Consider the following 23,069-nt stretch of genomic DNA (forward strand, 5'->3'; position numbering starts at 1 on the left):
AAACCAATATGGACGAGACCAGACACTGGAGCACTTCTCGGCATTTCGGGTCAAACCCTGAGTATTGACTGTGCCGCCGAGGGGCATCCGACGCCGTCGATACACTTGTTCCGAGGTAGGTCGGGACTGAATGAGTTTTACCGAGCTCGGGTGGATCGGAGACCTCCAACTGAATGATCGTGTTTACAGGCCGGAAAGAAGTAACACTGTCGAAACGACTCGTGATGACTAAGGGCATCATGAGGATCATCTCCGTCGAGCCCGATGACGCCGGCGATTACGAGTGTCGTGCCACGAATGCACTGGGGGAAATTCGGAAGCCTGTCTCCTTGCTATTGACGGGTGAATAACTTGTATTTGCTGAGCTCGGGGCTGACGTTTCATGACGCTAAACCTGTTAGGTCACCGGGCCAGGAGCCGCAAAACTTGCTCTGATCTACGCCCCTTATCCTGATATGGCTCTCCTTCCCATATGTCTTCTCACTCCGGCGTGTTCGCGCCCAGCTGATAACTCTAACTTTGTATTTATAGTATCTCAAGAGAGGGTTGCAAAAGCCCCTGTGGTAGAATAAGCCCGACGTCTGAATCGAACTCTCCCGGGAGGTGCATTTCAAGCTAACGGCATCGGACTGTTCTAATCGAGTACATTCCATCACCGATATTCCCGGGGTCGAATCGCTTCTGGGTTGGCGTTTTCGTACGTTCGTTGAGATGAGATCGACTCATGTTAAATTGAGAATATTGCTCCGCCAATCCTGCCAATCCTTTTCCCTCCGAAGCTTCCGTTTTGTCCCAGCAGGGGGAGGCACGGGCCCCAGGAGTGTGCACGCTATCCATACGGGTAGGACGCGCTCACAAAATGGCGGACTAGTCCTAAGCAGCGATGGACGCTCGGCTTGTCTGTACGATTCTTTCATCGCTCACCTTCTCGTCAAAAGCCTGGGCTGTAGCCCCGCAAATCGTGTCCGTGAAAGCTCCCGAAGGACTGGAAGAAGGCCAGAGACTGCTTATTCTGTGCGCAGTGCAGAAAGGGACCCTGCCTATTTCGTTCTCCTGGAGGAAGGATAATGTCCAGTTGATCCCGAGTGCGAGGGTGAAGATCCAGCGGTTTGATGAGTATCAAGAGCAGCTCCAGGTTTCGGCGCTGGCTCCTGAGCATGTTGGTAATTATACCTGTACCGCGAAGAACCTCCATGGCTCGGATCAAATAACAGTACCGGTCCTGATGAATTTCGGACCTCGCTGGACCTCAGCAAGCGACAGACAAAGCATCAGTGGCGTCGCTGGCCAGAGTCTAGCTTTGGATTGCGGCGCACTAGGATACCCAGTGCCGAATGTCACCGTTCGTAAAGGTCAGCAGACGAGCGATGTATATTATCGTTCGGATTCTGGAACCTTGTCGTGAAGGAAGCGCTCGATCTCCAGTCTCACTAGGAGAGAATTTCTAGGTGCCTCTGATCTCGATATTACGGATCATCGTGTAGTGAGGATGGGCTCATTGCAGTTCGACTCTTTGTCGAAAGAAGACAGTGGCGACTACACCTGTGAAGCGTCCAACGCCATCGCAACAATCCGAAAATATATCCGAGTGACTCTGACGGGTATGGTACTGCTGCCTAACACCAGCTAATGCCTCTGTTCGATTCAGGCTTCCTAGCATAGAACGATTGCCAGACACTCAGATTCAGGAGCGAGATTGAGTAGAGAGTCGATATTGGATTCAGGACCAAGAATTAGCAAGAGATTTGTCCAAACATGGACTTCCACTCCGAATAACACTATAACTATTCATGAATGATCTTATCTAAAATTGATACCTTGGGGATACCACATGTCATACGACATGCTATCCCATGTTGAGTTTAGGCAGCGAGGGAGCTGCAGATATGCTATTCAGGCATGGATGAGAGTTATAGAGGATGAGAAGCCAGAGAGGATCTTTAAGGTGCATTCCTGATCCTGGATTCTAGCGTGAACTTCGCTCTGAGTGAGAGATTCCGAGAATTCGGTAGATGGTGGATCTGAATCTAGATCATGAGCTTCAGGAGGCTTTCATCAGCTCCAGGAAGAGTGCCGTTCTTCTGGGAACCTCGCGTTAGTCTTTGAGATTCGAGATAGATCCTATGCGCGACGGGCGTGACTTGAGTGAACTGTGGAGAATGGTTTTGTCAACCGCAGTCGGTCGTAGAAATTGAGTGACTCCATTCTAAGACAGCTCGGTAGAACACTTCTCGAGATAATTTTCTTGGGGAAAAATTCTCTTGACGAATCCGAATCGCGCGCGTTTGGTCGCATCAGTGCGGAGTCTCTTTTGAGTACCACGAGGAGGAGCCACTTGTAATGAGGAATGGGTGCTCAGTGAGGTCTCGGCGCGACAAGATGGCCGAGCCATCAGACGCCATGAATAGGCCTCGCAGAACATTATGTGCTTTGTCTCATTTCATCTGGTTCACACTGTTCTCATTCGCGATCGATTCCATCGATGCCTCTGCTCCCCAAATCGTACCGATGAAGCAATTAGATGACTTGAAAATCGGCCAAAGAGTGATCGTCTTGTGCGCGATCAGAGAGGGAAGCCTCCCGATATCGTTTTCATGGCGAAAGGATGGAATACCGGTGACGCAGAGTAATGAGATCAGAATTCTGCATTCCGACGACTTCCAAGAAACTCTCCAAATTGCGAAAGTGACTCCGGATCACGTGGGAAACTACACTTGCTCCGCGAAAAACTCGTTTGGCTCAGACCAAGCCAGCGTCACCGTCATTCCGAAGTATCAGCCCGTCTGGCTGAACCCGAACTCGACATCTGTGGCTGCTATTCTGGGGGAATCGCTCATATTAGACTGTGAAGCTCGAGGACAACCGTCGCCAACGATTTCTGTCACCAAAGGTATTTTCGCATTGATACAGGGGGTTCGATGCGGACTGTCAATCGCTGTGAATACTGAATATCGTCCCAATTTGCAGAAGGCAGTGAAGTCACGCGCTCCGAGCGCTTGTCCATCGATAGGGGAGTGGTGGAAATTCGAGCCCTTTCCGCCAATGATAGAGGGGCGTACGAGTGCCACGCCTCAAACTTTCTCGGAGCGATCGAAAAGGAGATAGTTGTGACCCTAATTGGTAAATAGCCGCAATAAGTTCGATAACCATAATTTTGCTCATGCCCGAGCACCCGGGATACGCAGGCATCTGCTCTCCGCGGAGTTCATGTGAAGATCAGCTGACAAATCATGTGTCGATATCAGTTTGGTGTGATGTGGGGAAGCGAGCGAAGCGCTCGATCTGACTTGTGTCAGCCCCATGGGAAGCCGGAATCATGGGTCCAGCACCCCACGACCGAGCATCTGCTCGCGTTCTGCGCTACGATGCATCGTGGGGAGCGAAGTATTGTGGTTGGCGGTAGGAGCATTACTCGGCTATCATCGATGCTCTGGAACGATTTTTCGAGAGACGGTTGCGGTGCGTTCAGGTATATGACAATATGACTCTGCACTTCGGTGTCAATAAGAACATCCTCTGAGAATGTGGTCGAAAAACTCCGTAGACCACTATTGCGGAGGTCAAGCTGAGTCTCGGCTGGCTGCGAGAAACATTTCAAAGTTCCCACATTATATTTGTTTGCGTTCTGTCCCACCAGGGGGCTCCACCTGTATCGCGAATTCGAGGGTGAGTCCAGCCCCCAAGCAACCAACATGGCGGCTGGCTTTGAAATCATGTCTCGAATCTTGCTGAAGTTCGTCGTGCTCGTGATGTGTTCGACGCGAGGGTCAGAGGCCTCGGCGCCGCAAATCGTCCCGTTGAAGCAATTAGACGATCTCGAAGAGGGACAGCGGTTGATTCTCAATTGTGGGATCCGAAAGGGCTCACCACCCATAGCGTTTTCCTGGAGCAGAGATGGGTCCGTAGTGATTTCCAGTGAAACGATTCGCATAGTGCGCGATGAGTTCCAGGAAACCCTGCAAATTCAAAAGTTAGGAGTCGAACATACCGGAAACTACACGTGTGTGGCCAGAAACGACTTCGGCTCTGATCAAATCAGCGTCGGAGTCGTTCTCAAGTTTAAGCCTCGTTGGCGGCCGGCAGCCAGCCTTGTGAGCGCGAGCTTTGGCGAAAAAGCTTCTGTCGACTGCCGGGCTGATGGCCATCCTAAGCCCGTGGTGAGAATATATCGAGGTGAGGTATCCAACTTATCAATATGTCTCTGTCCAGCATCGCGCTGAGGATAGAGGACCAAAAGCATTCTCCGAAAAAACGGAGGCACGCCTCTAGAATCGGCAGGCTGCTTTTGCAGGAGACGTCGAAGTGAAGAACTCGGGTCGAGCATCGGTCGATGATGGCTTGCTGCGCTTGGATTCCATCACTGCGAGTGACAAAGGCGAATTCTCATGCGAGGCATCGAATAATCTTGGCGTCATCCGGAAAACGGTTTCGATATCCCTGACTGGTTAATACTCAACCGATCTATGGACTAGATTAGGAAACATGTCACTTCGAGGTCACTACCTAATTTCCATAACGAAGTCCGAAAATTTTCTGATTTGGTTTCTCTCCCTCGGGTAGATCCGGAACATCAATCGATTAGCCGGTTGATGTCTTCACACGACTTCTATCGATGCTCATAGCACGCGAATCCATGGAAAACTTTTTCCCGAGATACGGTCGAGTTCGTATTCGACCTCGTTTCCTGACCCATCGTGGTCCCTGGAGAGATGCTCCCGGGAGGTGCGAGATTCCCCCAGATTACCCTGGAGTGATTGTTCTGTTCGAGAAGTATGCTCGTCACAGATTTGACATCGATGCTGAGAGACTCGATCAGGGCTTTGGCCTTCATCCGAACGAGACATCGCTGTCCGCGAACTCGCGGCAGCACATGAGCAATTATCTCAGAGATTATTTTCACGAAATCAGGTAAAGCCCATCGTTCCGCGAATCTGTGCCGCCGAAAGTTTGAACGAACCCTGGTCTCCGGTTCCGAATCAGTCCCTCCAGGGGGAGCTACCTGTGTCAGGGGACCTTCGTATGGAAGCTTGTGGCGTCCCTGCTAGGAGCCATAGACATACCCATTCGCACCCGATTTTCGAAGAGATTCATCATGTGGAACGTCCTTATGGTCTTGATTCCGACATTCTTGCCTCTGGCTGAGGCCGTTGCCCCTCAAATAGTTCCTGTGCGGATCCCAGATGATTTGGAAGAAGGCCAGAGACTCGCTGTGATGTGCGCCGTGCGAAAGGGCACTCTTCCTATGACATTTTCGTGGCGGAAAAATAGTGTGACTATTCTCCAGAACCACGACGTGAAAGTGGTGCACAACGACGATTATCAAGAGACGCTGCAGATAATGAAATTATCTGCAGCGCACGTAGGGAATTACACTTGTGCTGTGAAGAATGCGTTTGGCTCCGACCAAATATCCGTCGGGGTGCTCTTAAAACTGAAGCCCGTTTGGCTCCAGTCGAACGTCGAAGAGGTGGTCGGCGTCGCTGGGAATACCGTTGTTGTGAATTGCAGTGCCCAAGGACACCCTCCCGCAGAAGTCCGAATTTTCCGAGGTGAGTACAGCTTGAAGACCCTGTGAGAACCACACAGAGCGAACAGAGGTCCTCAGAAAGCCGATTAGCGGCGCTACGAGTCTTTGAATGCTCCCCGAGATGAAGTTTCGTGATCAAGTGATTGCACATGCCACAACTCTCTCCCTGAGTCCATCAACCCAGCTCCGTCTCTCAAACATTGGGATTTTTTGCAGGTGACGAGCAGATCACAGCGACTGCACGATACTCGCTGGCCAATGGAGTTTTGAGAATCACCGGTTTGTCTAGCGAGGACAAGGGTGTGATCCAGTGCAAAGCGACCAATTCCATCGGCGAGATTCGTAGATCGATAACGGTGGCTCTCACTGGTAAATCGGAGCGCTTTAGGCTCATAACAAAAGCGAGATATTAGAGCGTGTGAGATTTTCGTGAGGTCAAGTGAAAGCGGAGAGATGAGAGTTTGGTCTCATGAAGTCCCTCGATGGCGCCGCAAGAGCCTCCTGAGCTAGCCAAGGATTTCGTTCAGAGGAGATGCCGGCTGAAATTATCTAATCTCTATCAAGACCGAACGCAATCGTTCGATTGGGATGGATCCTTGACCCACTGCGTCGCAGATGTCGGAATGAACACGGACCGGCTCGGCGTACGTGGACTACTCCCTTCAAGTCCTGCGCCATGACAATAGCAACTCAGTTTGAGGTTTGTCCCTCTAGGGGGAGCCACATGCACTGAGAGTCCTCCGTTAGGCCAAGCGGCTGAGGACTCGTCGCATCTCGGCTCGATTTTCAGCATCCATTATGTCATTGGTTTCGTGCGTCGCTTTGATCCTAGAACTTGCCGAGCTCGCGGCGGGGAGTCGGGCCCCGCAAATAACGCCAGCTCGTCTACCCGACATGATGGAGATGGGGCAACGCCTCGCAGTGACTTGTGCTGTTTTCACGGGGAGCTTACCGATATCGTTCGCGTGGAGGAAAGGAAACACGTTGTTGTCCTCGACAAGTGCTGCGAAAATTGTGCATTTGGATGAATATCAGGAACAACTTCTCATTCCGAGTTTGAGAGCCGAAGACGCCGGGAATTATACGTGCAGTGTGAAAAACTCTTATGGAGCGGATCAGATGTCGGTAGGAGTCGTTCTGAGGTTCGGGCCTAGATGGGTCGCGAATGCCTCGGACACGATATCCGCGGTTTCTGGGAGAAATATGAGCCTGGATTGTGCAGCCCTGAGCCATCCGAGTCCGAATATTCAAATTCGGCGAGGTAAGGTGTATGAGCTTCCGAGTGTCCATAAGGCGACCGGATCCCGGAATGACATCGCCTCGCTTTTGCAGAAAAAGCGGCCCTGGAGGCCGGAGCTCGAGTCTCGATCGAGAATGGCCTCGTCACAATCCGTGATGTCAATTCAGAAGATGAAGGACGATACTTTTGCGAGGCTTCGAACTCTTTGGGAACGATTCACCGCAGCTTCCAATTGAATCTCATAGGTGAATGAGGAGGTCAATTGCACGAGACAGAATCGCGACCTGTCTCCCAGACGCAGCGCATCGCTCCCTTTGTACAATCTCTAGCTCATTAGGCAGTCTAATGATCGGTTGTTGACTTGAGCGCGTGCTGATGAGACGAATACCACCTAACTTTCGTCGGCTTGCCGCGGTATCCTTCCCCAGCGTCGAACGCCGTGACCTCTCCGGTAGCCAATTCGCTGTGAATCCTGCCATCGGCAATGATCACTTTCAATACCGCGGGAGACTCGGGAAACACGCGGGGAAGCCATTGCTACGGAAGGGTCTTTTTCATTGCGTGTCAGAGAAGCTCTCTGAGTTATAGGCTCTTGAGAAGCCGGGTCATCCAGCGGATCTCGTTGGACGGCATTTATTCGGCAGGAGTCTTCACAAACAGCAATTAATGCGCTTGAATCATAGTCGGCCAGGCAACCAATGATACTCGGCTCGCTATGCTTCCGGATGGAGACGCGAAATCGAAAACTTGCGTCCTGTTCCGCTAGGGGGCACCACGTGTACCTCTTCGGAGCAAGCGCTTCGAGAAGCCGCCAGCATACAAAATGGCGACTTCTTGCCTCATATTCACGCGATGAGTGTCACGCTGGCAATCCTGTTTCTCACTGTTGGGCGGATCAGCGCAGAAGGTGACGTTTCTTCCGTGCAATCATTCATGAAGGATTCCTGTGTGTAATTTTCGGAAGCGAATTCGCGTTTTCCAACAGTCCTCACTGTGCTTCTAGCCCCGCCTGAGATCACACCATTCAAAGTGTTGAACGAGCTTGAAGAAGGGAAGAGATTCACACTGGTCTGTTCGGTCTCTTCCGGAACGCCCCCCATATCGTACTCTTGGCTCAAAGATGGGTCCGCAATCACGAACTTGCCAGACATCAAGCTCGTTCATGTGGACGATTATCAGGACAACCTCCAGATCGAAAAGCTGAGCGCGGCCCATATCGGAAATTACACGTGCTTAGCGAAGAATATGTTCGGATCGGATCATATGGCGGTTGAAGTTGTGCTAAGACTCAAACCGCGCTTCATAGATGTCGGAGTCTCCAGTTCGACGAGTGCGGTCGTTGGCGACGCTTTCACGATAGATTGCAGAGCTGTGGGTCACCCCAAGCCCACCGTCAGACTTTTCAAAGGTATGATGCGCAGGAGACTCCCTCGATCGCTCTAAATGTGTTTTCGGGGGGGATATCAATCAACGAGACCCAAGCGCGATAAATGGTCATTCAGGCATAAAATTCCAGGCAATTCGGAAATCAAAGCCATTGCTGTCGAAGATGACGGGCGATTCGTCGTCAAAAGAATTTCAAATGATGACGCTGGTCAATACACCTGCGAAGCGGCGAACAACCTCGGGAGTATTACGAAAACGACAACATTGCTTTTGACTGGTACTTGATAGCTCGAAGCTCTGAGTTCGTAACGGATGCCTCGATGCTAGTGTAGAGCTAATTCTGCTGACATTTCCACGGGTCTAACCCTGAATTGCGGAGGCCTCGAGGAGATCGAAATCGATCCTGATCCTCGGAAGACGCCAATAAGCGGGAGAATATCAGACTTTGAAACGAAACATTACCTGTGCCCCGTCGGTCCATCCTCTCGAGAAAGCGTGGCGAGCTCGCGAGTGTCCAGACCGCATCAGGGCTTGAAGTCTCGGGCCGATCCTCCGCGTAATTCGGAAGGCCATGTTCTCCTTGGGGGCGTCCAACAAGCTGCTCTGCATTCTCCGTGACGTAGAGGAAGGCAAGCAGATGGACCCTTCTTGGATGAGACTTCTCAGAGGTCTTTTTTCCTCTGAATACTCTTGGAAACTTCGTTGACTGAACGCTGCGCGTGTCGTAAAATCCGGGACACTGGAACCGAGTCACTTGGTCCCGAACTTGGAATTTGAATCACCGACAGCCTCAAAGTTTCCCGAATGTACCGCCAGGGGGACTCACTGGTTCCAGTGACGATGGAGGAATAGGAGGATCACAATGGCGTCCCGCGCCCCGTAGGCCTATTCAGTGATCGGAGATGGCCCTATACTTAGTGTGTTCATTCCTTCTGTCCATGCACAATGTTTTCTGTGAGGCGCAAGGTGAGCACATTTCCGTCATCTGGCCTTCCTCGGGTGCAGCCCGTCTGGAGTCCCTGTCTGGATTCTAATGCATCATCCGATCGGTTTCTAGTCCGCCCAACGATAGTGCCTTTCAAAGTGCCGAAGGACCTCTCAGAAGGGAACAGACTTTCAGTCATGTGTGCGGTGACCTCTGGCAGCCCTCCGATCTCGTTCGTGTGGCACAAAGATGGGAGACCGATCGGGAGCTTGATCGGTGTGAAAATCGCGCACATGGACGACTTCCAAGACGTCCTACAAATTGAAAAGCTCTCCGCCGATCATGTGGGGAACTACACCTGCAACGCTAAGAATATGTACGGTGCGGATCACATATCAATCCCGGTCCTGCTGAGATTCGCACCTCGGTGGCTCGATAGCGAACCGAAACAGCTCCATGCGGCACCTGGAGATACACTGACGATCGACTGCTCGTTCACGGGACATCCTGGCCCGCTCCTACGAGTTTCCCACAGTGAGTCCTCCGGGATAAGAATGATTCCAGTGAAATCCGGAGTAATTTGGCCCGATCGAATCCAATGTCGTCTCGATTGTTTGTAGGTGATCGAGAGATCCTCCAGGAATCCGAGAAATCGAGAGATCCTCGCATTTCTCTCGAAAACGGGCTCATTACCGTGGACGATGTCTCAATATTAGACAAAGGCGAATATCGATGCGAAGCCGAAAATTCTCTTGGACGGATATCCAAGAACGTCTCCGTAATGATCAGCGGTAATTTCAGCCGATGTATCGGGTCAAACAGAAGAAGACCCGATCATTTCAACAAGCCATGATACTCCTTGTTTCTTATTGTTGTCCGAGCGGTATTCGATATGTACGCCGGTGCCGCGCCGTAGTCTCAGCGTTGCCATCCGAAAGTTCCTTTATGGATCTCTGATTCGATTCGATTTCCCCGACTTTCCATATAGATCGCATGTGGGGAATCGTGAGCGAGAATCTTGCGCCGGAGTTTCGAATTCCACGCAAATGGAAAGTTGCCTTCCGGTCCCGCCAGACGGCGCCAGCGGTATCAAACTCGAGGCTTAGAGTGGTAGATTGAGCAAACGGATCTAGCTTGGAACCTCCTCGGGAGTTAACCCTTGGGTATGGCGTCTATATCCTTGTTGGTGTTGTGTGTGGTTTCCCATCGATCCATCGCTCAAGGTAACAGATTCGGTCCTGGGTTTTCTCCAAAATCGACCTACCGATGATGGGACAAGGTTCCAAGGTAAATTTATGCCTTGCAGTCGCTCCTGAGATCACGCCGTTCAGAATACCGGCGGATCTGGTCGAAAATCGGCGTCTCTCTCTGATGTGCTCTGTAACCGTGGGAACTCCGCCAATATCATTCATTTGGATGAAAGATAGCAATCCCATCGGTTCGCTGCCCGGCACTGGGATTTCGCTGCAAGATGACTACCAAACGGTCCTACAAATCGAATCGTTATCCGTGGAGCATGTCGGGAACTATACTTGCACCGCAAAGAACGCCTTCGGGACTGATCAGATGAGCGTCTCCGTCGCTCTGAAATTCAAACCCAGGTTCCTTTCGAATGAAACCTCGACGTCTGCGATCGAGGGCGAGAGAGTCGAGATCGATTGTCAGTACATTGGGTATCCCTCACCGAAATTTTCGGTGGCGAAAGGTTTGTTGTGTGAAGAAACCATGCGTTGCGATCCTTAAAAAATACACGGGTGAGACAGTTCAGATGAAGTAATCTGAAGGATTTCAGACAAACAGAACGTTTTATCTGGTGAAATCGAGCAGCACTTCGGACTGATATCCATAAGGAGAGTGACCGCGTCGGATAAAGGCGAATACCGGTGCGTGGCGGAGAATTCAGAAGGCGTCACCTCGAAGATCGTGAACCTCGCTTTGAGCGGTATGGAAACTATTGCGAAGACAATCCTAAAACCCTTGACATTTTTGAAGGTGGCGGGGCTTTTCCAATATGTTCGGATTCGCTCGCCGGCATGACAGAGCCTCTCGTGAGTTCCGCTCCGGTGAGGGATGAACTCCTCCGAGCGAGCCTTGGCGGGGGAGCCCGTATGAAAGTGACTTATGAATATGACAATGACTATCTGAACTCAGCTCCGAACTATCCCATTATCAGTCACACAATATTGCTGCTTGGATGAATTGAATGCTTGCTGAATCTAGAAGGTTCCGAGGATCGATGTAGGAAACTGAATGATTCTGGTTTTCGAACTCAGGTCCGTCGCAGATGATCTGCGAAATAGCCTCTAGGTCTAGATCTAGATTATATCGTTGGGGATTCGGATCGCGAGGGAGCTCCCCAGCTAGGCACCGAACTTGAGATATTCTTGATGCCTTCCCTGAGGTAATCGCTCTCAGTCTGAATTTATTCTAGTTGGATGATGGAGACCGAGGTATGGTGTCTCACACGGGCGGCGCAGGTCTGCGGATCTCTCGTGGTTGTATCATTGCGAGTTATAAAAATCACTAAGGTCGATGCTGCGATTCCACGAAAATCGCTTTCGATGGTTGACTAGGTAAAATTGATCGTACTTCGATGAGTATTCTGATTGTGAGATTTGCGAGCAAACGTTCTGTACTGCGCGCATTGAGCCAACTTTTCGAATAAAGACTAGACCCGCTGAGATTTCCCAGTTGTACCGCGGGGCGGCGCCACTTGGATCATACTTCGTATTAGTGTAGCCCTTCTATTCCTTCGTCGAGGAGCGTCACTCCAAACGCTGCAAGATCATGGAACTATTGATCACCGGGGCTTTGTGTTTTTTCCTCAATGAGGTTTCTGCGACTCTGGGTGAGTGGATAGTGTCTCATCTCTATCGATTCATCTCCAAACATGACTACGAAAGCAGACTGTGAAAGCTAACCGTGGTCGTTCCAGCTCTGCCCGAGATTGCTCCTTTCAAAACACCGAGCGATCTGAAAGAAGGGAAGCGATTGTCTCTCATGTGCTCAGTGAGTTCGGGTTCTCCACCTATCTCGTTCTCCTGGCTCAAGGACGGCAATGCCCTCGGACCTCTGGTCGGGGTCAAAATTTCGCACATCGATGACTTCCAGGACCAGCTCCAGATTGAGAGCCTTGCCGCGGAGCACGTCGGAAACTACACTTGTACAGCTAAAAACTCGTATGGGTCCGATCACCTCGCGGTTCCGGTCCTGCTGAAATTGAAACCGCGGTGGAGCACAGAAAATCAGAAAAGTGTTGTGGCAGTGATAGGACAAAGTGTTACATTGGATTGTGAAGCGAAGGGATATCCAGCACCCTCAGTGAGCTTTTCGAAAGGTGAGAATCAAGAACTCAAGCGTCTTCAAAATAGAATAGCAAAAATAGTCCGGGTAAGCAAAGGGAATAGCCGTCCGCTTTTCGACCATCCGAAACCTGCCCGTTTATCGAAAACTGCCCGTATATTTTTTTCCTCATCCGGAACCTGCCCGTTTCTTTGAGACTGCTCGTAAATATGACACGGATCGCACATCCGAATATATACGGTATATCGAATACCAGAGAAGGCATCGGATGCGGTACAAACACTCTCTCCCGTGAAGATGCGTTCAGGAACATTTTGCAGGCTCAGGGTCTCGCAGAGCATCCCTCGCTAATAATGCGCATCCTTGGATATTACAGATAATCGCGAGATTCTCGGTGATGCGAGATACGCTTCCGTTGACGGCCTCCTCAAAATCCACAGCGTGTCCTCAAACGATCGGGGGGAATACCGATGTGTCGCACAAAATGATTTCGGGAAGATTTCGAAAAGCCTGATTCTCGCTATTAGCGGTAACGATTAATCCCTTGCATTTCCTAAGATCGCGATCAGTCCGGATTGGAAGTTGAATCGGATTTTCCAACATTGTCTTTTTCACGCGAGTTGAACGTGTCCCGCTCCGCGGACTTGATTCTGTAAGTCGAGTTCCCGGAGTGTTCCCCAAAGCGGGCGAGGGTTCCGCGTCCGATTCGAAAATTTCTCCCAGGAATCGCTGCCCAATTGTACCACAAGGGAGCGCTACCTGTGCTTCGAGAAACATGGTTATACGGCATAAGTGATGGCTTCCATCCTAGTTTACCACTCGGTCCTCTTCCTGAGACGCGGTCATGTGGGTTTGGTGTTTACTGCTCGGTTTCGTGAAATTCTGCTGTTGCAATGGTTCGTATTGTGAATCGTCCATCCTGGGGCCCATTATCGGCAACGATGCACGCAAAGCTTTCGCTCATCCGGAGACGTTCCAGCCCCTCCTGAAATCGCTCAGCATAGGAGTCTCGAAGATTTGGCCGAAGGGCAGCGGCTTTCGCTGATCTGCTTGGTCAATAAGGGCGTACCTCCTATATCGTTCGTGTGGCAGAAAGATGGACACTCGATCGGAAATCTGCCCCGGGTGAAGTTAGTCCATATCGATGATTTTCAAGACCAGCTCCAGATCGACGATCTCGGTAGCGAACACGTGGGGAACTACAGTTGCGACGCGAAGAATGCGTTCGGAACAGATCGTATCCTGATACCGGTGTCGTTGAGGTTCGCTCCTCGCTGGCGAGCGGATCCTAGGAACGTGTCCGGCGTGGCCGGACAGGAACTCCTCCTGGATTGCTCGGCAGAGGGACACCCAGCCCCAGGAGTGAAAATTTTCCGAGGTGAGTTCTTACCGCTAGCGTGAGCTTCATGATCCACCCTCAGAGCTCGCGGATTCCTCGTGCGAGAAGTTTTCGAATTCTCATCCTGATCGAGATTTCTTATCTAATGAAACCGCACGCTCTCGACATAATGAGAGAATTCGTGTGAACGCCGGGCTCCGAGGCTTCAGAGCAGCACATTGGGAGGGTTGGCGCGCAGCCGCATCCCTCAGGTAGAACGCAGAAGATCACGTTCCGATTCTGATTCCTTCTTCCAGACTCCTCTCGATCGGCCTCACTTGATCACGAAAACGGAATTTTTGTGATAAAACAGGCATCAGTGGCAGATAAAGGAAGATATTCCTGCGAAGCCTCCAATCCATTGTCAACGATCTCGAAAACCGTCATAGTGACGCTCAGTGGTAAATCCCAGCACATTGATCCTCCCTCAATGAACTGCGACACTTATCGACATCGACGACCCGTAGTTCCTTCCAATGTATCTTTCCGGTGTCTTTCCCTTCCGTTCCGAAAATCCGTTCGCCTGAGCCATTCCGCCATGGGGGATTCGAATCTTCCCTCGACATTTCCCGGCTGTGACACTGCGAGGCAGTCGCAATGTCCGACCACAAGGCGGCGCCACTGGTACCGTAGCCCTTGATACCAAGCGTCGCTCCCGCTGCTCACAACTCCGTAGAGGCATGTTGCATAGCACGGCGGTGTGAACGACTGGACCGGAGAATGGGGTCTGGTTCGCCGTGCAAGTGTCTGGTGTTTTTCCAAGTTTTCGTGTTGGCTGCGACAAATGGTATGTCTCCATTGTAATTCGTGTCTTCCGATGAGGCTTAGCTGGCCAGCAGTGAGGTTGCTCACAGAAAGCTTTTGCAGCCCCACCTCAGATATCGCCATTCAAGGTGCTTGAGGACCTATCGGAAGGCAGACGGGTGTCCTTGTTTTGTTCCGTGACATCGGGTACGGCCCCCGTTTCCTTCACTTGGCTCAAGGATGGTAGGCCGGTCGGGAATCTGTCGAATGTCAGAGTCGTTCACTTTGACGATTTCCAAGATCAGCTGCAGATCGAAAGCCTCGGTGCGAACCACATGGGCAATTATACGTGCAATGCGAAGAACGCCTATGGATCCGACCGGATGTCGATTCAAGTTTCGCTGAAATTCGCTCCGAAATGGAAATCGCAAAGCACAATTGTCTCTGGCGTGGCCGGAGAGCCTCTGGATATCGATTGTGGAGCCGTGGCTCACCCGCAAGCCACCGTGAAAATGTTCAAAAGTGAGTATGACTAAATCGAACTGATTTCACCCCTAAGTAGAAGACCGGGTAGATTCGAGCAACTTGAACCTCGACGGAGAGTTTCGAAGGAAGCTCAATATCCGGCAGCGAGAGTTGCCGGACTCGATCGTGCTTTGCGAATCCTCTCTGAGACGCGATTTCCTCAGCATGAATGCCGATGGTCCCGAACGCTCCTAGAGCTCTTTCTTCCCTTCCAGGTGGGATCGAGATCCCCGCGAGTCTCTTCCACGACGGAATCCTCCGGATTGCTAATGTCTCGCCGTCCGATAGAGGAGAATACGCTTGTGAAGCATCAAACGCTCTGGGGAAAATAACGAGGAGTATTTCTGTTCATCTAAGTGGTAAATCTCCTCCGAATTCTTGATCCCGAGCCGGTTCCCGGATTCTGATTCTTCTGCTCGACTCTCACTGAGTCAGGATCCCAGGGTTCTCAGGGTTCCTGTTCCACTCTGCATGAGTAGCGATTTCGGGATGTAAGATGATACTATGCGGGATTTGAAGCTCGAAATTCCTATGTCGGAGGTTAATTCGGTCTCAACTGCGAGTCCGACCGCAAGACGGCGCCACTTGCATCGTGGCTCGTTATCCCAAGGTTGTCGGATAGGCTTGACGCCACGATTTGTTTCCATTGCTGAATTCGACTCGGATACTCATCCGAAATGTGCGTTTCCTATTGGATATTCGGCGCGTCTGTAGTGATAAGGACCGTCCTCTCACAGGGTATGGCCGCAAGTGTGATTTTCTGAGCCATGATGTTTGAGATTGGCGTCACTCTGTGTCTGAGGTGAAGCTTTTTCAGTCGCCCCACAGATCTCGCCATTCAAAATTTCCGAAGACCTCTCAGAAGGTCGCCGGCTCTCGCTCGTGTGCTCGGTCAATCTCGGGACTCCACCGATGTCGTTCACTTGGCTGAAGGACGGAAAATCCTTGGGTGACTTGGCTAACCTGAAGCTGGTGCATCTCGATGACTTCCAAGACCAGCTCCAAATCGAGAGGTTGAGCGCAGAGCATTCTGGAAACTACACTTGCAACGCTAAAAACGCCTACGGTTCCGACCGCATGGCCGTCCAAGTTGTTTTGAAGTTCGCCCCTAAATGGAGATCCGATGAAAATAAGGTCCAGGGAGTGGCTGGAGGAGCGCTTCGAATCAACTGCGCTCCACTCGGTCATCCCCAGCCTCAGCTCAAAATGACCAGAGGTGAGTACACGTCAGTGACTTATCGCGAAGCATTGCGAATTTCCCGTCCGCATAACGCTGCACCCACCCTACGCTGTCGACGCATAGATACTCGTCACCGATCGGCTCGGGGCGGTGACGAGAGAATTCCTCGTGGACTTTTCGCAAGTTGGGTGTGCCCTTATAGAATTTGACGCTCCTTCCAGGCTCAGGTGAAATCGCGCAGACTCTCATACCCGACGGGGTTCTGACAATCCAGGCTGCGTCTCGCGGAGACCAGGGCGAATATAAATGCGAAGCCTCCAACTCGCTCGGCAGAATTTCCAAGATCGTCTCCGTAACTTTGAGTGGTAACTTTCGCGCTCTTTGTTTGTATCCCAGCGTTCCGACTGAGCCCCGCTGCGTGCGGAGCTTCGCAGACGCCCCCAAACACATATTCTCAGATGAATCCGCGTGAGAGCTCCGAGTGCGAGATTATCTGCGTGCGGTTGCATCCCTGCGGGGTTCCGCTAGAATGGGATGGAAGGGTCCGCTATTAGCACGGAAATCCGAATAGTTCCTCATAGTTTAGTCTCTATTTGTACCGCAAGACGGCGCCACCGGTACCGCGGAAGTATACCGTGATGGCAAGCTCGAGGAAAATCTGACGCCATTCGAGGCTTCTCATAGAAAGTTGAAGCCATGAAGCGCGCGGTAATCGAATACATTTTATTGATTTGTTTGTACGGGTACGCCGAGGCACAAGGTGAGCTCTCGATGAAAATGGCGAAGAGGCAGAGTTCGCGAGCTGCTAGTTCCTCGCTGACTGCAACCTTTTCCAGCTCCGCCCCAGATATCGCCCTTCAAAGTATTGGAGGATCTGACCGAGGGTCGTCGGCTGTCTCTGGTTTGCTCAGTCACTGTTGGAACGTCGCCGATCTCATATCAGTGGACGAAAGACGGAGCTCCAGTCGACCGCTTGCCTCGCGTCCAGGTTGTTCACTCGAATGAGTATCAGAACAGCTTGCAAATAAACGAGCTTGGCGCCGAGCATGCCGGGAACTATACGTGCTCCGCAAAGAACGCTTTCGGATCTGATCAGATGTCGATCCCTGTGGCTTTGAAATTCAAACCGAAGTGGGAGTATGAGAGCGAAAGACTTGATGTGGTTCTAGGAGATGAAGTGTCTCTGAACTGTAAAGCGCTCGGACATCCCTCGCCGACGGTGCGAATCATGAAAGGTATGTGCCTCTCCGAAAAATTTTGGTTTCCAGTGACCACGACCATGAGTTTCTCGAAACTGATGTTTCTTCGCCTCCATAGTTGCCCTACGGGAGTCATTCCACATTTGCAGGCGATGCGGAAATAGTCACGGGTGAACGATGGCGCGTAGAAAACGGTGTTCTGAAAATAAAACAAGTGTCTCAAGTTGATAAGGGCGAATATTCTTGCGATGCTTCCAACGAAGTCGGAAGCCTCCGTAAAACGATTGCTCTTCACCTGACTGGTATCTTTAACTGTAGATATGTCCGATAAGGACGACGAGCTGACCTCGAAGTCGTGGAACTCAATGAATCGCTACGATGATCAAAATTAGATAATTTAAGGACTTGCTTTTATTTTCGATATCCCTGTAACGCTCTCGAGCTCGATGAATTCGTTGTATGCTCTAATCATGCCTTCTCCACAGCCATTAGCAGTCGGGGGGAGGTCTAACTTAGTGCTATTTCTGCATCAGTTCCAGCACGTTTCAAGGAAAAGGCATCTGTGGTCACTTCGAGGCGTTCAGATACCACCAACCTGAAATGCTACGCAGTCGGAGATCATCCAATATCTGTCGTGTGGTCCAAAGGCAACGTGAAACTGGACAAAAGAACAAGCTCGAGGTAATTTGGTTGGGCGATAGAACCGGTTCCTCATCGAGCTTCTCGGAGCTCTTCACAAATCGGCATAAAGCGATATCCATTCGGTAGTCGGATGGAATCTTGTACGAGATGGATGCTGCATGAGAATATCGGTATCATTCAGGTACGAGATAATCGAATCAATAACAACCGATGGGATGTCGTCGGAGCTGCGAATCCGTGAGACTGACAGAGCGGATTCCGCGCTGTACACGTGCCATACGGAGAACAAATACGGAACAGATGACCGCAAGGTGAAATTAGTCGTAAAAGACGTTCCCGGGGCTCCCCAAGATGTCAAGGTGAGCCTCAATCCGACTCCTCGGTTATCGCCGCGGGAGCACAAGACAATTCGGTCCGTGCCAGGGATATCTTCTACCTCGCGAACTTTGTCATGAAGAGCAATCGTTTGGAGAGCAATCACAGTGATTGTCGATGACACATTGGATTCGCTTTCACTCAGACATATCGGATCCATTTTCAAGGTGAAAGACATCTGGTCGCGATCTGTGGCGCTGCACTGGACTCCGTCGTACGACGGCAACAGCCCGATCACGAAGTTTATCGTGACGTACTGGAGAGATCAGGGGTTGAACTTCCGACAGCAAGAACTGGAAGTTTCCTCGGCACAACACTTCACGTTGGTTCGAGATCTTCAGCCAGGAACCCATTACGTGTTGAACGTCGTTGCCGAAAATGTGATCGGCAAAAGCGAAGCGTCGAGAACTGTGACTTTCACGACGAACGAGGAGGAACCTGAAGCCCCTCCGATCGATGTCAACGCCATTACTCAGGGTCCGACATCTATCCTGGTTTCCTGGAAGGCACCTGAGAAAAACTCTTGGAATGGAGATATCGAAGGTTACTACATCGGTTTCAGACCGAAGGCATCGAAGAAAACTTCGTCTTTCCGCAAGGCGAGTACAATTATTATTAGCGGAATAGCCCGTTCCAAAAGCGCGTGGAGAGTAGTGGTCGCTTTCCGGAGGGGAAGTATTCGACGCAATTAGAAGCCTCGATCCTCATCGTGTCCGTTCACATTCCATCAGGTCGAGCAAAAGAACAACGTGACCCATGAATACATCCTGCAAGGCCTCAACAGAGGTACCGAGTATGCAATCACAGTGCAGGCCTACAATCACGCTGGCTCAGGACCCAGTAGTCCACAGAGTCTAGTGATGACTCGACCCGAAGGTGAGACTCGAAGCATCGGAACTCCGTCCGCGTTCGAGGTGAACATGCCGAAGGAGAGGAACTGACAATGAGTGAACAATTATCGTCTTGCAGAGGGCTCACCGGAGGTTCCCCGGCTATTCGTAGACGCCGTCGCTATCGACAGCATCAAACTCCGGTGGCAGCTCCGCACCGGTGGCCAACATCTGAGTAAGTCTTTCTCACCGAATGGGTAGTCATATAGAAATCCGTAGGTGGCAGGGGAGGATCCGAAGTAACCCGTGCTGGTGACGTCCGAGGTTACTCGTGCGGAGGAAGCAACCGGGCTCGGATCTCTTGTCGGTTCTTTGCGACCAGCTTGTGGACCCGCGCTTGATTCGGGAGGCTTCAAGCTCCATACGAGTCGAGGGTTTAGATCGACGACGGTCGAATGTCCCTAGGCCGACATTTCGAGCGCCTTGAATAAGTACGGGAAAGACAGCGGTCCTTAGGATTGCATCGGATGATTTGCGAATCACTGCTGTAGAATTTCTTTCGAGGGGTATTCGCGGTATACGGTGACATCCGTCTGATCACCGTCGATAATTTCCAATTCTCTAGATTATACGATCAACCATCGGCAAGCCGATGGCGGAGCGTGGTTGGAACACTTGCTTATCAACTCAACGGAGAACACCTACACCCTTGAGGCACTCCGCAGTGGAACCACCTACGAAATCTTCCTGACCGCGATAAATGGCGCAATCAAGAGCGATCCGTCGCAAATCCTGAAGGTTCAGACCCTTAGATCATGTGAGTCCCCCTTGCGTACTGAGCTCCCGCTTCCGCTTTCTTCTCTCGGCTGCTATTCAATGGACGATTCGGTCTTACAGCTGACAACGGCCTCGTGGAGATTTTCGACTCCAACGATATGCCCCTCTACCTGAATATGTATCTCGTGATTCCCGCGGCGGCTCTGGCCCTCGCCGTGATTGTGATCGTCATTTCCTCTTGTATCTGTTGCCGACAGATGAAGAACATTGCCGTACCACCAATGCCGCAAGGTAAGCTTGCCTCCGAACCCGACACGGGGTCTGAAGCGCAGCTAAACGTCGGGTGGTCCTCCCGCCATACCTATTGACATTGTCCTCCTCATCAGAAATGGCACTATACGGTACGATGATGCCGCAACGCTACGTCGACGCTGCGGGAAACGAGCTGACCGTCACGTACGGCACGGTTCCCGATCCCGCAGCCATGGCCATGCAGAGCGCCACGATGGCGCCGGGAGCGAACCCAACGGGAACTTGGAGCCGGAAGGAAGCGCCGAAGGTAAATTCCAGTCGGAGGAGAAAAGTCCATACGCTTTCGGGGAATGATATCCAAAATTGGGCGTCACCGTCTTGAATTTCCACTCCAGAACCGGCCCCTCCCGATTCCGACGGAGGCAACGGACAAAGCGACGGGACACTTTTACGACAGCGCCCAGTGAAGAGAGAAGAAGTTCATGCCGTTCACCCACTCAACGTTTTCATCTTGCATACGTCGATTTACAGAAAAATATTCTCAGCGATGGAAAATATGCCAAAATGAACACGCCCGTCAAGCCTATTCTCAACCTGCAACCAAATGCTGTCGACGGCGATCTTCAAGAATATTAAACTCCCTGGACACAAAGCTGATCGACTACAACCCTGACGTAACCGTGAAACAGTATTTCCTCCTCACGTCCCCCAGACTGTGGTAGATAATTAGTGTGGGTTTCAGACTTCCAATCCTTTCCCTTATGTGAATGAGTGTGTGAATGGAGGCTCGGCATACAGCCGTTCAATAGAGATGTTCTAGGAAGGCTCAATTTTCGTTCGAAGGGTTCGAGAAGAAGCCCCCCACCTCGATTTTTGAGGGAGCGAGGCTGAATCTTGAAAGAAGGTATTCCGTTGTCTCAAACTCGATCTCGTTTTCCAAGATATGGACCAGCAAGTCCCTCGCGGACCGCGTCTGCTTTCAGTATAATTGATTGACGACTCGTAGAAGCCTGGAGACAGGATTTTCACCCGAATTCTGTTCATAAATCGATCAATTCGAGCCACCAGACACTCCTGTGGAGCGTCTCTTCACGTAGGCATTGTTCGAAATCGTGCCACTTCGTATGTTAACGTAATCATCGGAGCCCCGGAAATATTTTCTAAAGACTCAGTAGTCTATACATCAGACATACAAGGTTCTAGTCCGAGGCTCCGAGAGGCATGCTCCGTGTGACTCTAGAACTTCAGCACGCTGGAAAATCTCCAGAACATCTAGTCATTGTCAACTTGATCCCAAAACTTGATCTACAGTTTTCCGGCTCACCTTTTGCATATTCATACTACTCGTACGTGCCACGAACTTTTCTCGTATCATGTCACTGAACCGAAACAATGAAACATAATAAGACATAAATGAAGTCACACAAAAGCCAATCGCTCCTTCCATTAGATAAATACCTATATTCGGCCGGTGTTTGTTCCAACATCAATCGGACCGACGAATTCCTGTTCGATATGAATTATCCACTCTTCCCGGGAAGTGAATCATTCGGAATTTTTCTTCGATTAAGACAAGAAATCTCTCTCGTGTTCTCAATGAGCGCTTCAGAGCGCCCGACCCGCGTAGTCCAGATGGGCTATGTGCTATGATGCCTCAGAGCTCTGACTGAGTCACGGGGGCTCCCCCCGGCTCTCGTGTCGACCCTCGAGGGAGCTTAGTCACGTGGGGACGCTCCTCGCGTCCTCGCACTCTGGACGCCGGTTGATGGGCGTGGGCTCTGAGAGCTCTGAGGTGGGATGTACCGAGACCGGGTTGACATCTAGCATGGAGCGAGAGAGCCAACAGAGCTTTGAGTTTTCGGCGGGCGATTTCTCGGGATCCTCTTCAAGTCACAGATCGTCTGTACCCCGAGTTGCGAGAGAAGAGCTCATAGGCTCATAGGATTGTACTGATTATTTGATTCCCATAATTTTCCCTCAGCGCTCATGCTCGAAAACTCAGACGTTTTCTTACCTGTCCTTCGCCTGGCGTTGCGGGTCGCAAATAGCGGAGAGGACGAAACACGCCGATACGTTCTCGCGCGGGAACCTGCGATCATTCGCTAAGGATAACGCAGCGATATACATATGCCGAATCATGCAGCGGTCTCCACCGGCTTCAGGCGCGTCACAGCTCGTAATTCTCGCAAGCCGCGAGTTTGACTGGACTCGTAGATGGGCTCCCTCGGAGTCGATGTTTCCGCGGCCATTCTTCATAGTTCCTCAAATGCTCATCGATCATTGGACTCGATTTGGGGGAGGAAGATCTTTTCCTGTCGGAATAACGAGCCCGATGATGTATGCACGTATGCTCTGATGAGACCGGCTACGCATCAATTAAGACGCTCTCTGCAGGTCGTTCTCCAACCGCAGAGGCTGGCCCTCCGGGATTTGAGTCTGCCAAAAGACTTCTCCTCTTCGGAGACCAACGCATCGCTGACCTGGTAGAGAGTTCTTCCGCAGAAATAAGCTGCAATAGCACATGTTTCTTCTGTGCTTGGAATTGACATCAATAAAACCGAAGGATCTTCCGAGCTCACTCCGAGGCCGGAAGCAATAAACGGAAAGTAGCGCCGGAAGACGACTACGCCGTCTAAGTGTTCGTCTAGGTGGAGCGAGTACCTCTTCGGGATCAGGCCTTGCGCGCTGTTATCCAGGAGACTGTGGAAGCGAGATCCGATAGCTCCCGAGCGAATGTTTTACGACGCTGTGGAATGCGCCCTACAGGACCACTTATCGCGGAGAGC

At 51.2% G+C, this 23,069-nt stretch overlaps 1 protein-coding gene across 1 annotated transcript in view; it reads left to right on the forward strand.

The window, feature by feature from the left end:
- LOC100909093 (Down syndrome cell adhesion molecule-like protein 1 homolog) overlaps positions 1–20,750 on the forward strand; it is a 44,153-nt gene extending 23,403 nt beyond the window's left edge. The window contains exons 5-14 of the mRNA XM_029112403.1: positions 15,319–15,387; positions 17,941–18,088; positions 18,231–18,408; positions 18,592–19,023; positions 19,156–19,300; positions 19,394–19,489; positions 19,880–20,071; positions 20,152–20,322; positions 20,418–20,590; positions 20,679–20,750. Of these exons, the coding sequence (XP_028968236.1) occupies positions 15,319–15,387; positions 17,941–18,088; positions 18,231–18,408; positions 18,592–19,023; positions 19,156–19,300; positions 19,394–19,489; positions 19,880–20,071; positions 20,152–20,322; positions 20,418–20,590; positions 20,679–20,750 (1,676 nt within the window). The remainder of the gene's footprint in view (positions 1–15,318; positions 15,388–17,940; positions 18,089–18,230; positions 18,409–18,591; positions 19,024–19,155; positions 19,301–19,393; positions 19,490–19,879; positions 20,072–20,151; positions 20,323–20,417; positions 20,591–20,678) is intronic.
- Positions 20,751–23,069: the final 2,319 nt, after the last annotated feature.

The sequence above is a fragment of the Galendromus occidentalis genome, unplaced genomic scaffold, assembly GCF_000255335.2.
Source record: "Galendromus occidentalis unplaced genomic scaffold, Mocc_1.1 scf7180000077497, whole genome shotgun sequence".
In the NCBI taxonomy this organism is placed as follows: domain Eukaryota; kingdom Metazoa; phylum Arthropoda; class Arachnida; order Mesostigmata; family Phytoseiidae; genus Galendromus; species Galendromus occidentalis.